Source organism: Rosa chinensis, chromosome 7 (assembly GCF_002994745.2).
Source record: "Rosa chinensis cultivar Old Blush chromosome 7, RchiOBHm-V2, whole genome shotgun sequence".
NCBI classification, from domain to species: domain Eukaryota; kingdom Viridiplantae; phylum Streptophyta; class Magnoliopsida; order Rosales; family Rosaceae; genus Rosa; species Rosa chinensis.
In genome coordinates, this window is record NC_037094.1 from 4,222,679 (window position 1) to 4,239,141 (window position 16,463).

At 41.9% G+C, this 16,463-nt stretch overlaps 1 protein-coding gene across 2 annotated transcripts; it reads right to left on the minus strand.

The window, feature by feature from the left end:
• Positions 1 to 5,209: 5,209 nt before the first annotated feature.
• Positions 5,210 to 11,517, minus strand: LOC112175849. Of its 2 annotated transcripts, none has more exons than XM_040510080.1 (5): positions 11,324 to 11,517; positions 10,026 to 10,898; positions 8,677 to 9,706; positions 5,998 to 8,521; positions 5,210 to 5,602 (listed from the first exon to the last, which is right to left on the minus strand). In XM_040510080.1, the coding sequence occupies exons 2-5, from the start codon at positions 10,846 to 10,848 to the stop codon at positions 5,573 to 5,575; spliced, it is 4,407 nt and encodes a 1,468-aa protein (XP_040366014.1). In that variant the 5' UTR covers positions 10,849 to 10,898; positions 11,324 to 11,517; the 3' UTR covers positions 5,210 to 5,572. The 2 variants fall into 2 exon arrangements, with proteins under 2 accessions (XP_040366014.1, XP_024169363.1); XM_024313595.2 differs by having other exon boundaries at positions 10,026 to 10,939.
• Between the last annotated feature and the right edge of the window lie 4,946 nt (positions 11,518 to 16,463).

Sequence of the window (16,463 nt, forward strand, 5' to 3'; positions counted from 1 at the left end):
CTTCTTGTGCTTATAATCTTCTCCTTGATGTAATAGGTAAAGCCACAAAAGGATATGGCCTCTAAGGATCTTCACCAAGTGAATCAAGAGATGAAGAAAGATGAAAGAAAAGAAGAAATTATGCAAGTGTTCTTCTTTCCTTTAATTTTGTAATGGACCAAGGGAGAACTCTCTCTCTCTCTCTCAAATCTGAAAATAATAGTGTGGAGACACACTTATTATTATGTCCATGCTTTCACTTTTATACAATAGGAAATAACTCCAATTACTAAAAAAAAAATATTGACTTTCATAAAGCCAATATGTTGGCTGGTCCATACATGTTATTGGGCACTAAAAATGTGTCTTGGGCTTTCATTTAAATCTCATTTAGTGAAGCCCAAGTCCACACCAAAAAACCCGACAATCGTTTAGGCCCAATAGGTTCGGTTTTACCTGAAAATCCTAATTATGTCCAAATAATAAATCTAATTAATTATTTGGTCATAACCAACTCTTGTTTAATCTTCTTCATATACAATCTAAAGGATCCACTTATATGGTGTGCGATCTCTTAGGTTCTAATTAACAAGGTAGTGAAGTTTATAGAAACCATTCTATTTTGTTTACGAATCAAAAACTTCATTTTTTATTCTCCTTTGTTATTAGGATTATAAATGTTTATTAATCCTCAGGACTTCACAAGTCATGAGTGACGTCTTGGAACATATCATGACTACCCTAGTTAATGTAGAATGACAAAGAACCTATTCATTTGGAATTACAATACAATACGGTCCTTCTCTAACACTATGTTCTAAATCACATCATCGGGGTATGGAATTGATATATCAATCCCCTAATGTGATTTTCATTCTTATGTGATTCTTAGAATGTGATTAAAAACTCCTTTTTAATCTCATTCAATGCTTTGGCCAAAGACTCATTGAATCACATCTTGGAATATACACCTTATTTACTTAAGGATAGAGATTCCTTATTATACACTCACATGTCTCCATGACCGAATTGATTATACCAATGAATGCATCTATTATATTCATTAAGGGACACAATATTATTGCATCATCAAGAGATAATCCATTCACTCATAAGACAACTATGGTGTCTCAGGTCAAAGGACTAATTTGTATTATTGCAATTTAGAGTTCAAGTTTGACATGTAACTAAGAATACTCCATACAAGAACTTTAATGATCGCATTCAGTGTACTCTTTAAGTTAAGAGCACTCACATACTTGTATTAGTGTCTCTACACAAATGACAAGAGACATATCATCCTCCATATTGAGTATACATAGTATGACTAGGAACTTTTTAGGATAAGAGTGTGAAAGAGTAAAGGTCTCACACATCTAACTCTTTAGATTACTTTCTCTTTAACTCATATTCCTTGGACCTTATTCAATCAAATATTAAATACAAGCAATGAACAATAAAATTTCCCTTTGATTAATAATAATTACATCAAAATGATTGTTTTAGGACACAATTCTTTCAGGGGGGTCCAGTGAAAGCTGTTATGTTTGAGCATATCTGGGAGAGGCTTCACAATGACTCCATAGTTTTGGACAAATTTCCGATAGTAGCACATAAGGCCCAAGAAGCCAAGCATTGCTTTGGGGGATTGTGGTTTGGGCCAGTCCCATATGCATTGGACTTTGGAGGGGTCCACAGAAACGCCCCTGGGCTAAGATGACATGGCCCAAATAGGCTACACTTGGTTAAGCAAATTCACACTTCGACATTTTGACTTTCAAGCAGTGTTATTGTAAAACTAAGAACACTTGATGAAGATGTTCCAAGTGGGAAGGCAAATTTGCACTGTAAATAAGGATATCATCAAAGAAAACAAGCACAAACTTACGGAGCATAGGCTTAAATATATGGTTCATTAAGGCTTGAAAGGTCGAAGGGGCGTTAGAGAGCCCAAACAGCATGACGATGAACTCGAAATGGCCATCATGAGTTCGAAAAGCCGTCTTGTGGATGTCCTCCTCACACATCCGGATTTGGTGATATCCGGAATGTAAATCCAACTTGGTGAAGTAAGCGGAACCGTGGAGCTCATCAAGTAGTTCATCCACTACCGAAATGGAAAACCAGTCTTTGATTGTGACCGCATTAAGAGAGCGGTAATCCATGCAAAACCTCCAAGTGCACTCCTTTTTTCTAACCAGGAGGACGGGTTGAGGAATAGGGACTATTAGTTGGGCGTATGATACCCTGGTTTAACATCTCTTGCACTTGGGTCTCGAGTTCCTCCTTTTGAGAATGGGCATACCGATAGGGCCTCACATTGATGGGGCCAGTGTTAGGTATGAGGGGGATTTAGTGATCCATAAACCTCTTTGGTGGGAGCTCAGTTGGGGTTCAAATAAGGAAGAGAATTTTGTGAGTAAAATCTGGAGCGCTGGGATGGTATTGGGTTGGGCGACCGTGGGTAAGGTGGGTGTGATTTGGGCTAAAAGGTCAAGGTGATCAGTGGGTAGGAGGCCCAATAAGCCTGTATCATCAAGTGTTTGGGTACGAGAGTTGAGACCCCTCAAGACATGTCTCTTCCCATTCACAACAAACATCATAATCTTCTCCAAAAAGTGCCAACCGATGTATCCTAGAGAATCTAACTATTGGGCCCCGAGGACCAACTCACAACCGGCAACCGGAAGGAGTAAGAAAGAGTTGGTGTAGGTGTAACCTTGCATCTCCACCGAAACATCATGCACAATTCCCGATGGGGAAAGAGGATGGCCAGATGCCGCTGTGAATTTGTGAGGTGGTGGAGGGTGTATGGGTAGGCCCAGCTTGTCGGCTATGGTAGGGTGCAAGAAATTTAATGTTGCTTCACAATCTATGAAGACATCGATCTCCAACCCCAAGATAAAGCCTTTGAATCTCATCATCTCGCTGGTTTTAGAGTTGCTGATGGTGTGAAATGGAAGAATGGTTTCGATTTTCGCCTGAGTCTCCTCCAACTCAACTGGGCAATCATGGAATTCGGGATTGTCGTCTGTGGTGGAGAAGACGGATGGTCATGATTGGGTTTTTGCATATGTGGTTCTTGGAGTACTGCTCATCGCAGTTGAAGCAGAGGTTCTTGGCTAGGCGTTCCCGCTGTTCAAATGGTGACAGGATGAAAGTGTCGAGTGGTGGTGGTGTTTGGGAGTTGTGTGGTGGATGTAGTTAGGCGAGCGAGTGGTTGCGGTGCGGTGGTGGTATTTTGGGAAGGGGAGGTGAAAGATGATGGTGATGGGTTGAATCGATGGTGGGGGGTTCAAGAAGTAGATATTTGGAAATGAGAAAGACGAAGGTCATGATTTTTTTGCTCGTACCTCTGAGCTAGGCGCTAAGCCTGAGCAACTGATCTGGGCTCCATAGCCATGACATCATGGCGTAAATCCGGCTTGAGACCACCGCAAAAGATGGGTAAGAGTTTAGCATCTAACCACTCTAGTACTCGGCAAGATAGCTTGGTGAATCGGGTAATAAAGTCCTCCACATAAGTGGATTGTTGGAGGTGGGAAAGTTGTGCGGTGATATCGGTGGAGGAGCCGGCGCCGAAGTGTTCCAGCAGGGCCGAGGTGAGCTAGTTCCCAAGTGATAACGAGGTTGCGTTGTTCGAATGCATTCATCCAAATAGCCATTTCGAGTCTGAATTAGGCTGAGATGGTGAAAAACCTGTTCATGAAGGGGGAACACGGTTTACGAGGAGGTGGCATTCTGCCATAGCGAGCCAGCCCACCACATCATCACCATTGAAAATGGTTAAGTCATTTCGGGGTGGTCAGTAGTGGTGGTTGTCATGGTAGGGGGAAGTGGTGGAAAAACATGGGTGGCAGTTGTGGAAAGTGATGTAGCGGATGTACCGCCGGAGCTGAGGGGTGGGTTGATGTTGGAAATGGCTGTGTAGGAGGAAAGGGATGATGTAGGTGGTTGAAGGTGTGTTGAGACCATCGTAGTGAAAGTAGGACCGGCTGTGTACGGAGGAGTGGCGTTGTTGGAAGGTGAATGTAGTGGCTGGGATAGGCTTCCACTAGCCCATGGTATTGATGGTGGGGAGGGTAGAGAGCCAAAGATGATTTGCAGGAGAGTGAGTTGAGAGTGGGTGTTGGGTGTGGAAATCTGAGATATAACTGCCTCTGTGGATGGGAGTAGTGAAGAGGGACCAGATGCTAGTGGAGTTTGGAGGTGATTCATAGTTTCCATGATGGTTTGTTGCAGCGACTAGAATTGGTTGGTAAGGGTGGTTTGGAAAGAGTCCATGGTGGTATGCAGCTCCTCATTCTGGGCTTGTAATATGGCTACGGACTGTTGGACCTCTTGTATGGTTGGGTTGTCTGGTGGAATGGATGTGGAGGCAATTGTTATGGTTGTGGTGGTGATGCCATGGTGGTGGCAGTGGGAAGCAAGGATGGTGATGCCTGGTGCAAGCCCCTCATGTGAGGGCTCTGATACCAGATATTAGGTACTTGGGCTAATTCAAATGGAAAGACAGATTAATTGAAATACATTTCATTCATTGATGCTCATAATTGAGCAGTTGTGTACAATATAAGGTGATCTCACATTGGGTTCTATCACAAGGACAGAGGTTTTGTCACAAGGACAGGGACAACTAAGTAGGAAGACAAAATAACCCAACAACACTGAGGACAAAAGATGGCAGGTTGACTCAGTCGTCGTCAAAGCTGCAGCAATGCCTGGAGATCTTCAAATGAAAGGTATAGGGTGCACTTCGTAATTGGGCTTGGGCCTAGAGATTAAGAGAAGAATTTGGGTGTGACCCTAACAAGTTACACCATTAAGTTGTTATTTATAGAAATAAGTAAAATGCAGCTTTTATAAACTTTAAGCTTCATCTATTTATAATTTAAGTTAAGCTAATTCAAATTGGGACTTAAATTATTGAAAAAGCTGAGCATAACGGGAGAAAGATTCAGAATATTATCTTTTTAGGTGAAAATTATATTCATTTGTTGTAAGTCCCTTAAGAAATTTTGGCATGCATGAAATGTTACTCATGTAGAACAAATTCACCTATTGGGCCGAGATTAGAGTCGCCAGAGCATTGAATTAAGCGCCATTCATTCGAAATTAGGTACAATTGGCAGTTAAAAACTTAAAAAATAGGTCAGTTAAATCTATTGTGTCCATAAGTCATCAATTGTCGATTAAACATATGAAATTATGAAAGAAGCGAAGAACTAGAGGTTTTCAATTTGAAATTGATCTGTAATATTAATAAACTGTGTCCATTTTATGAACGTCTACGTTTTACAAAATCGGAAATGTACAATAATGATTCAGAGAGACATTAACATACATCTTCTGCAGCTGCCACAGTACCTTAAGCAAGGTAGGACGTCATTTTACTCATCAACTATACAAGAAACCCGACACCTCTGAACAACAAGAGTTCAAATTCCCTATTTATCCGTGGAGCTTTTTAGACAAATCAAATCAATCCGCAAGCTCAGGATGCATATGGAGGAGTTCCAACTGGAACAAACTACGTAACGCCTCATAAAAATTTCTGCCATTGCATGCTGGTTGCTCGAATCATAGCTGAGGTCTAGACCTTGACATACTTATCAACATAACCCTGCAGAAGTAAAAGAGTACAAGATGAAGCTAAAAGCATGAATTTATTAACAAAAATAGAAACAATATTAAAACTGCAGGGTTGCTTATTCCTCTTTTTTTTCATGCCCATGAAGCAACCAAAGAGCAAAAGTAAGTTCAGACCATGGGCTGCTATTCAGAATAAGCAGGCGTGGCAAGTTGTAAAGCTGTTCAATCACAATTCCTTTGTTTTTATTTTTCTTATTTGAAAATTGCTGAAAGGCTTGAAGACATGGATCATCTTCTCATCATGCAGACAGCAAGAAAAAAAAATGTATGCAAAAGTTTAGCAGGTGGGCATAAGTAAAAGTCCTCACTCGACTGACAATGCCATGCCATTCAAAAAGCAGAAACGAGTAAGAAAAAAGTAGTTACCATCACAAGCTTTGTCAGTTTCCGCTGAGACGAGTCAATGTAGTGATTTATCTTTGCTTCGGACTTGGGTATCTGGTGGCTCTTCATGGCTCCAGAAACCTTATCAACAGTCTTTTTGACAATGGTCTTGAAAGCTTCTTTGCTCATATTACCCTGCCGCCATGACGGCTTCAGAAGATCCTTTACAAAATCGGCAACAGCACTCTTGAAAAGTCTCGTTGATCTGGAATCCTTTTTCTTCTTGCTCTTCCCTCCAGATTTCACCTGATCAATCTCCATCTCTCCTACAGCCATGTTTGCTGCACCATCATCATTACTAAGACTCTCATCCTCAACAACACCCACTTCTGCATCTGCTGTCTCACCATAGCCGTCATTATCCAGAGATGTAGCCGAAGCAACAGGGCGAACCTCTGTATGTTTGTTGTTCTCTTCTACATCTAATGGCTCACAAGAACCACTGAGCCTCACCATCATATTTGAATCACTGGTGGGTATATGCTTTTGGCTGTGATCATGTTTATTGAGTGGATTTCCTGATGGCTCAATGCTGTCAAAAAGTGGATCATACTGCTCACAATCTGACTTGGGCAAAAGCTGACCACCAGCTCTAGCAGAACTCGGCGAGGAAGTTGTCTGTCTTGACCCAGCACTGCCAACACCTTGCCCATCAACTGGGACTTGGACCGGTGTATCAAACATCTTACCACCGGGAGCATTCTTTTCTTGAATGAGAATGTTAGAACTGAATTTGGAGCTTACAGGCTGCTCAAAAGTAGCTGCGTAAGGATTATGATGTGTTTGAATTCTAGATGCCCCAAAATCAGGAACTTGAGAAAACTGACTCCTGTCCAGTATATCTGGAGGGTATCGGGACATGGGGCCATCTTTCCCAGGCAAACCCAAAATGCTTCCACCTACAGGGTGTTGTACACCAGTCTTCCCAGGCACACCCAAAATACTATCACCAACAGAGTATTGCACACCATAGCTTGGCTGTTGGTTATGTGAATGAGGATGAATTTGTGATGATGAATTTAAAAGTTCTCCAGATGGAAAATTGTCACCAGAGAAATTTTGCATTTTGATCCTTGTTAACTCCTGTGAAGAAGGTGCAGGTTGAGGGTGTAGGTGTCCCTGAGCAAAAGAATGTGAAGGATTTACATCCTGCACAGGAGCATGTGTAAAGCGATCTTCTCTCATATGACCAGGGCCCCCAAAAGGTTGATTTGATGGATTGCCTGATCCGAAATCTTCCCTGTTCGGTAGAGGATGAGGAAGGTCTGACAATGTAGGGTACATCTGATGCAGAAAGTCACCCTTAGAATGAGGGGATTCAGTTGGGTAAGAGCCGTAAGGCCTCATAGAACTCTGAGAACTGAAGTCACTCCTTGGAGCCAAGTTATTCTGCTGAAATTGTGAAGAAGCACCTCGTGCAGCAGTTCCTGCATTTAAAGATGAATCATACGGTGGTCGTGGAGGTGGCGGCGGCAAGGATGTCCAAGGTGAATCTTGTGACACCGAGAATTGGGCAGGTTGGTTGGGTAAGGGACCTTGATAAGAATGAATCATTCCTGTAGGAATGGACTGAACTGGATAGGGTGGCCTCTGGTTGTAGTCCCTATGCACCTGTGGCACATGAGCAACACTGGTACCTTGTGATAGTGAAGGAGGAGGAGGAGGCAGCTGTGATGGATATGGACTATTTGCAGCAGAAAAACTGGGAAGAGGTGACTCTTTAGGAGCCATATACTGTGATAAAAACTGTCCTGATGAAAGTGGTTGAGTATTAGAACATTCAGTGGGACGTGAATGAGTTGATAAGAGTGCATCTGTTGCATGTTCAATACTAGAAACCTTATTTGGAGAAATCTTGGATGCTCGATCTGGTGGTGAATCAGATATGAGAGAGGCTTCCATCTGCTGAGACGAAAAATAAGCCTTCTGAAGCTGTCCTGCAGAATTATTGCTTCGAGATTGTTCAATAGCCTGAGAAGTATCACCCCACGACTTCATATTATCAGCATAGCTGAACATCTGAGGGGATGGCTGGTGAGATTCAGGATTGTGACCGATGGTTCCTTCAGACTTTACTTGAAAATTTTGTTTCAGTTGCATTGAAGCAGCTGTCACTCTAGAGCTCTCACAATCATTTTCATCAGGATCAATAAACTGACCATCTTTTGCGGCCACATCTTGAAATTGTTGCATCTCTTGACCTTTGATTTCACCATGCGGATTCATGTCAGAGCTATCTTCAATCTCTTCCTTAATCCTAGAGTTCTTCACACTAGGCTGAACTTCTAGATGCTTTTGGTTGCTCCTATGGCGCCATGAACCATCACTTTGGTCATGTGCACGGTGCATATACCGACAGTATGCTCCACGGAAGCATCTGCCTCTAAGGAAGTCAAAGCATTCTGGAATGTGGCGCCTGTCCTGTCTCTTATTTTCATCTCTGAAATCACCTGCACGCCTAAAAGTGGGAGACCTGCTCCTGCTTCTATGATTCCTAGAAGACCAACTGAAACACCAATAATTAAGAAGAATATTATGAATCACAATAATACTTGTAATATGATGACATATAAACATCCAAGCTCCCCCAAGTCTTGAAATTTAAGTCCCATCAGTAATCTGCCAACCAAAAAGATACACATAGAACGCAATAGGTAGTACCTGGGAGAACGGTTTCGCTTCTCTCTTCTCCTCCGAGGACTCCTCCTCCTCCTCCTGCTGTCAAGAGGAGACCGGCTACAACTGCGGCTGCGGCTGCGGCTCCGGATACGGCTGCGGCTGTGGCTGCGGCTCCGGATACGGCTGCGACTGTGGCTGCGGCTTCTGCTTCTGCCTCTTTTACGCCTCTTATTATAACGTGAACCATCAGAGTTACTGTCAGTGGAACCTTCTCTGACCAATCTCCCATACTCATCCACCTTCGGCAGAACAGATTCAGACTTGGTCTTTTGCCCCTCCTGAGACTCATGCCTTTTGGAAACTATATCAATAGGAGCACCACTCAACGCCTCTTTTCCCTGGAAGGCCTCATGACTGTTAATGATTAATGTTGTACCGGTACCCTTAACCTCTTTTTTTGTATCCAAGGAAAATTTGGACCTCCTGGATTCATATTGCAGACTAGACATTTTATCAGTCATGCACGGGCTCTTAGATCCTGTCGCAAATTGAGACCCAGCATCTTTATGGCTACTTTTAACACTAGCTGTAACTGATGATGAAGCTATAACAACATTAGCATCTTCAAAGAAAGTATGAGGATCATTTTCTGAGCTGTTTTCAGAAGTATAGTCTTGTAGAAGTCTAAATGGACTGTTAACTGCGGTGATCTGGTTAGAAAACCCGTCTGAATTTATTGCCTCAGCTGCTGCAGAAGCATCAAGTGTGTTCTGATCATCAGCTATGGGAATAGAAGTTTTATCTCGCTCACTTGCCAAAGGGGATTCAGAAGCTTCAGTTAAATAAATATCAACTCTAGATGGCGCCTTTTCAATCATCAATTGGCATTGGGACAAAGAGGACGACACATTTTCACATGAGACACCCTGGGCTGCAGTCCATCCTAGTGAACTCTGTGCTCCATGTAGGTGCTTTTTGACATCAAGCTCCCCATGACTGACATCAGACTTGCGGTTTAGAGTGTTAGATGAATCATGAACTTCCTGATCTCCGTCAGACAAGGTGATATCATCTTAAACCCATCCAAAGAAATAAAATTGTCAGCTCTCATTCAGTTACTTGCAATATACATGACAAAGATCAAAGAGAATGTACAACACATACTGACATGATATGACACTAAGCAATTAGAATATCAGGTCAAGATGGGCACTGAAATTCTCAGCCCAAAACTAGAAATATCATTTGCATACTTCTGTGTGAATAGAGAATTTTATAATAGACTGAATACATCGTGATCATTAATTATAGTCACAAATGTGCACCTTGCCTAGCATATTATAGGTACTGGAGAAAAAAAAATGAAAAATAAAGTATGCTAAGTTACTAACCTTCCATCTCCATGTCAGAATCAGCAGGCAAGCTACAACCTGAAGAGACGATAAAATGGTCAGGTTGAGATGAAGAGTCAATCCACGAAGACTTCAATGGTGATTCAATTTTCCCTTCATTCATAGCAGTAAGCTGGCAGAGAGAATCAATCTTATCTGATGGCTTAGGTGGAGGTGAAGAAAAATCCAACATCACACTTCCATTTGATGATACTCCATCTCTAGCTAGAGAACCTGCTTCACACTCACTTCCACCTTCAAAATTATGGGAGCCCTCATGCGGAAGACCGGCCTGTGGTTGTGCTGGAGACAAAGCTTTATACGATGCTGGTCCTTGTGCAGCACAACCAGAAGTAGTATTAGTCGACGGGAGAGGAGGAGGAGGAGGAGGAGGTAATGCTCCATGTGGTATTGCAGCCTGTGACATGTTTGGGTAAGGAGACAAAGCATGAGGAGTCACAAGTGCTGGTGGATGAATCGGTTGGAAATTCTGGTTTCCTGTTGCTGAAGCATGTTGCAGGTTATGCCATGTGCTTCCATGGACTGTTGGATTGGCGTGTCCGTAAGATTGACCTGTATTTGGCATCCCACTGAACGGAGCAGCGGGAGGTGGGGCAACAGAACCGTGCTGATATAAGTAAGGACCCGGCTGACCTATCTGAGGTGGGACTGCAGATATAGCCTGCTGAACTACATTTGGCAGTGCTGCCGGAGAGCCTGGTTGGAACTGAAGGGAAGGGGGTGGCGGACCCTGTTGGTTTGCAGGTGGCATCGGTGGCTGACCCTGGCCGAACGGCGCACCATAATTAGCTTGGCCATACATTGCAGATGAGGCTCAACTTAATCAAGTCCTCCTCCAATACTCTAGGTGTCCTGCATCAAAACCCAGTTTGCACAGGTTTCAAAAGCTTCCCCTGAATTCATCAAAAACCAATATAAACAACTTATACAGTGTATATCGAAAACGGAAACAAAGGAGCTACTGATTACTACAATGGTAACAACGAACAAGAATATGCTCCTCAAGATCCAAGTTGTTTACCCCATATTAGATAATCAAATTTTTTTTACCTCGAAATCGAAATCGAAAACTCAAACCAACAAATTCTCACATATCCCTAAACCCTTTCAGCATCTTAGTTCCAAAATAACAGTAGCATTTACTTTCTTCGTTCTCAATTTTGTAAAACCAAAAATCCCAGCATTCGGTGAAATCCGAATTTCACTCTCAGCAACCAAATAAGTATAACTCGATGAGTAAAAACGAAAGGCAAATAATCAAGCAGTGTAAAACTTACCGTTGGAAATCGTTTTGAGGGATTTGGAGGCTTCGGAAGATAAACCCTAAAGTGATTTGGGACTTGAAGGTTTTGTTATTACACGAGGGTTTTGGGATTTGTTATAATTCTGCGGCAAGTGTGAGAATAAAATCATATCTTGTCTTCTCTTTCTGGTTACTAATCGGATGTTCTAACTCTGCGTTTAGCTGCGTGAGAATGAAGAAAAAGTTGAGTACTTTTCTTTTTCTTTTTAATTTTTTTTTATCACAAAGTACTTTCCTTAAAAAATAATAATAAAAATAATAAATAAGTAAATATTTTTTGTGAAAAAAGAAAAAGTAAATATGTTTGCGTTATCGAAAATTAATTTCTGTGTGTTATTTTCGATTGTTATGTAATAGAAGATAACTCATGTATGGCATTGTGTCGCCCTTTATGGTTGTGAATATCTCTAGATGATTTTTATGAAAGTAAATCTATCATTTCACTGCATAAATTTTGTGAATTTGACATATTATCAATCATCTCTTGTTGTCAGGTAGAGATTGAATCTGTGTGGCACACCCTTTTTTTTTTTGTGGCTGAAATCTCATTATCTTTTTTTTTTTCATTGAAAAAGTACCTATTAAAGCATAATTTGTATACACCTTTTGAATTGTCAAAACTCGATAATGTCAAAATGTTCTCATTTATGTACTAATTCTTTTTTTCCAGTACGCAGCATATATAGCGAAACAAAAATTCCTCTAGAGAACGCGTTTTGTGAGTAGCGATCGTCCTATGGATGTCATCATCGGACGAGACTGTTAGGCAACATAATTTGGTGAGACCTTTAGGCTTGGATCAGGTGTGATTAACTTTGTGGAAGGTTGGTTTTAGGTGATCCAATTCGAACCTAATTATTTCCTTTGGAGTTCGCGGCTGAAGGCAAAGTGGTCCAGCTAAGGTGTAGGGATTCGCGACCAGAAAGAGGGCAACAAAAAAGTTTTCCTGGTTAGACAAGCAACCCAAATCCGTTTCGGATCAGGCTTGACCGGGGGTCGAGCTGCAATCGACGATGACAACTCACAGAAGGTGGCGAAATAGTGGGCTGAAGGGGAGGTGGCTCTGTCGTTAGCTTTGGGCTGCTACGTGGGCAACGATGTCATGGTCGTGGAGGTTTATGTACTTCGTTAGGTTTCTTGCTGGGAGGAGGGTGTGTTGGCCATATCTTTGGGCTAGGTTCTTTGGTCATATTGGCTTTCTGTTGTCCTTTGTTTTTAGTGTTTATACTATTATTGTGTTAGGTTGTTATTTCCCTTCAATAAGTCCTTACAAAGCTTTGTTCAGTTTATTGTGGCCTTGTATTGGTCTATGCAATTTGCATGCCTTGTTTGTCCTAGAAAGGCGGCTATTCATTGTGAAATGGTTGCGACCTCCTAGTAGTAGGATGAAACGTAGTGTCGCCAGATTTATTCTCGTGCGACAACATAGTGAGAAAGTTGTGTTTTTTGTTATGATGCTTCGTGATCGAGTTATCTTTTTATTATGTCATTGTAATCTCAAAACAAATGGAATAGCTAGTAGAACATTCTTTGAGAATCAGTGCATAATAGAATTTATATATATATATATTTATATATATATATATATATGTTTAGTGGAGACTCATGTTATTATTACGGGACGTTCTCTAGATTTTTATTGTAATATGAGGTTTAGGCTCGAGCTATATCTCCCCCTTTATATATATTATGCAGTTTCGTTAATTAAGGTTTGAGAGCAGCCACACTAGCCATTTCTATAAAAAAATAAAAATAAAAAAATAAAAATAAAATAAACTCAATAATGTCGACCTTGTTCAAGTAAATCCAGAATATGTGTATGGCCCAAACTCGAGGTTACTTGCTCTAGTTGAAATAGAGTTTATATTAGAGATATTCTCGGAGATATCCAATCAATGTACGATTATGTTTCCATGTACAAATCTATCTCTATGTTTGTAATCCTCTATATAAAGAGGCCCCTATTATCAATGAAAGTACGACTCAATTCTCTCCCAATTTAGTTTTCCTTAAACACGTTATCAACCCGAAGCCCTAACCTTGAAACAAATAGTCAACCCTGATTCAAGAAACTAAAAACCTTGAATCCGAATACAAAACCTTGAAGCCTTTTCTGCCTGTACCTCACACCTTGAAGAACTCAATTCCAGGAGTCCAGAACCGGCGGCGGCACCCCAAGAACCTGCCGAAAACCTACCGAACCGGCTACCGGAAGCTCCATACAACTCACAGCAAATATTCCACCGGTTCACCATCTTCTGGACCTCCAATTTCCACCAAATTTTGGTAGCAGAAGCCCGTTGATCTGAAGTTTCAGGAACCGGAAGAAAAAGTCCAAGAACCGGCCTAAAAAGACGTGAACCGGCCACCTGAGCAGCTGCACCTTGAACCGGCAGAAAAGAAAGAAGAATAAAAGAAGAAGAAAGAGAGAAGAAAGGAAGGCCCAGCCCAGAAGAAAAAGTCACAAGCCAAGAAGCCCACTGACCCAAGCCCATAAGCCTGCTGACATCATCCCTAGGACCAGTGCCACGTCAGCACTGCCAAGTCAGCAATAGGACCCATTGCCACGCCAGTCCTCCGATCAACCCCTGGTCAACGTCGGTCAACGACTTTTCCGGCGACTTTTCCAGCAATTTATTCTGGTCAAATTTTCCGGCGACCTATTTCGAGGTATTTTTTACTAAACGTTCCCCTTTTTTTAGAGTTTTTTAATTCAATTTCTCTTCTTTTTCGGGGACTTGCAACGTCCCTTCTTCTACCCCCCTTTCTTCATCATAGGGGATACCTAATTAAGCCAAACTGTGGGGGTTCGTGCTCACTCCAAGCTTGGAGCTTGTTGAGATCTCCAAACTTAAAGTTTGTAGAGAATTTATGATCGACCACTTACGTCATGTTTCAATCTAATCTAATATCTCTTGGAATTGAATTTCTTAGAAGCAATTACGCTCAGAAATTCCTAATTTTTTTGCAGCAACTACGCTAAGAAATTTTATATGTTTTCGTGGTAGCCTTTTACGCTCCGAAACTAACCCTAATTTCTTGTTCTCTTTCAGGATGAGTAACCTGAACAAATTGGACTTTGCTCTATTGGGAACAACTGGCTCTGGATATCACAGGTGGGTTCGTGATGTCCGCCAGCATCTCAAGGCTGATGGAATCCTAGATACGATTCTCGAGCCTAGCCAGGACGTGCTAACTGTTGAGTAAGCTCAAGCTTTGGAAGCTAATAGAGCAGCCTTATAGGCAAATAAGTCGAAAGCCATCATCCTAATGACTCGTCATATGGATGATCCGCTCCAGTACGAGTGTATGAATGAAGAAGACCCCAGAAGGCTGTGGGTCTCACTCGATGAAAGATTTGTCAACGTTTGTGACTCCGCTTCTTGACCTAGAAGTGAGATGGCATAGCCTCCGCTTATGTGATTTCAAGTCAGTTATTGACTACAACTCGGAAGCACTTCGCATTAAATCCTTAATGGAATTCTGTGGTAAAGAGATCACAAATACGATATTGATTGAGAAGACTCTCTCTACCTTCCCCGTCTCTGCATTGATGGTTGCTAAGAACTATCGAATAGATGTTACTGCAAGACGAATCGCAAGGTTTCATGAGCTCATTGGAGCTATGAATGTCGCTGAAAAGCATGACAACATCCTTGTGAAGAACTATAATTCGAGATCCGTGGGAACAGAGCATATTCCAGAATCCAATTATAGTCGCGCCCCAAAGAGAGGGAGCCAAGAGCGAAACCCTAATCTTAGGAATACATTTGGACGTTCTGGTCCATATAATCGCTCTACTTAGGAAGGTAATCGCCAAAATAGGCTAACACGGAACCGAGAGGTCAACGTGGAAAGAAAGAGGGAGGCAACGCCTTTGGCCATGTTGGTGGAGCCACCAACACTAAGAGCCATCTAAATGACGCTTTTAAAGGGCCTCAATCAATAGAGTTTGAGCAAAAAGATGTATATTCTCGATATGGAGTGTCTGATCATTGGGCACACATTTGTAGAGGTCGTGAAGAAATTGTCACGGCTTATAAAGTATATTGTGAAGCAAGAAAAGCTCACTATGTGGAACAAGAAGATCAAGAAGATAATCTAGAGTGAAGGGTTGAAGACTACAAATCTGGTTGGGATCAATAGATCGCCAATTCTGTTTAAGTCTTTTTATTTTCCAAGAAATGTAATAGGCAATTGCCATATATTTTTGTAGTAGATGCCAATTCTGGCTGGGATCATTATGTTCTTTCATAGAATCCATGGGGATTCTATGGACTGATTCAACCAACTTACGGATGTTTAAATATCTCATGATGTTGGTTGACACACAAACACACTGGTCACGTGTTGTGCCATTGTCCACTTGTAATGCTGCTTATACTACACTCCTAGCACATACCATATGACAACGGGCTCACTCCCAGGATCATCCTCTTCCGTCAATTGGACTTGACAATGCTAGAGAGTTTACATCAAAAACTTTCGATGGTTATTGCATTGGGACTAATGTTGGACATTATATTCCCATGAACACACCCAATTGGTCTCGCATAAACGACTATGATGGTAGTTCGGACATTGGTAATGCGCACTAATTTTCTTATATCCGCTTGGCGTGATGCAATATCGCATGCAGCTATGCTGATTCCTCTACGACCCACCGCCACTCAATGTACCTCTGCGTTACAGCTAGTGACTGGGTACAAGTATCGTACTTAGCAAATTTGAGTGTGCCCTTATATGCCAATTGCGCTGCCACAACGCTCTATAATGGGTCCTTACAGACGGATGGGTGTGCCCTTATGTGCCAATTGCGCTGCCACAACTCTCTATAATGGGTCCTTACAGACGAATGGCAACTACATTGGATTTATGACTCCAGCAATCGTCCGCCACTTAATGCCCTTGCAAGGCGATCTCATTACGGGTTGTCACTTTGATGAGACAGTCTTCCCGTTGTTAGGAGGAGATAAGAACACGGATGTTCAGCATGAACGACATGAATTGTCGTGGCCTGTCCTCACTATGTCTCATCTCGATCCTTGTTAAAGTGACGAGATCACACAAATATGTTGCAAACAAACCTGCAAGGAAGGACGTCCATACAAGAG

Coding starts and splice junctions, on each gene's coding strand:
- LOC112175849 (XM_040510080.1), bottom strand. CDS start 10,848: ATGTATGGCCAAGCTAATTATGGTGCGCCGTTCGGCCAGGGTCAGCCA. Junction 8,522..8,676: donor AAGCGAAACCGTTCTCCCAG/GTACTACCTATT, acceptor TTGGTGTTTCAG/TTGGTCTTCTAGGAATCATA. Junction 5,603..5,997: donor AACTGACAAAGCTTGTGATG/GTAACTACTTTT, acceptor TTACTTCTGCAG/GGTTATGTTGATAAGTATGT.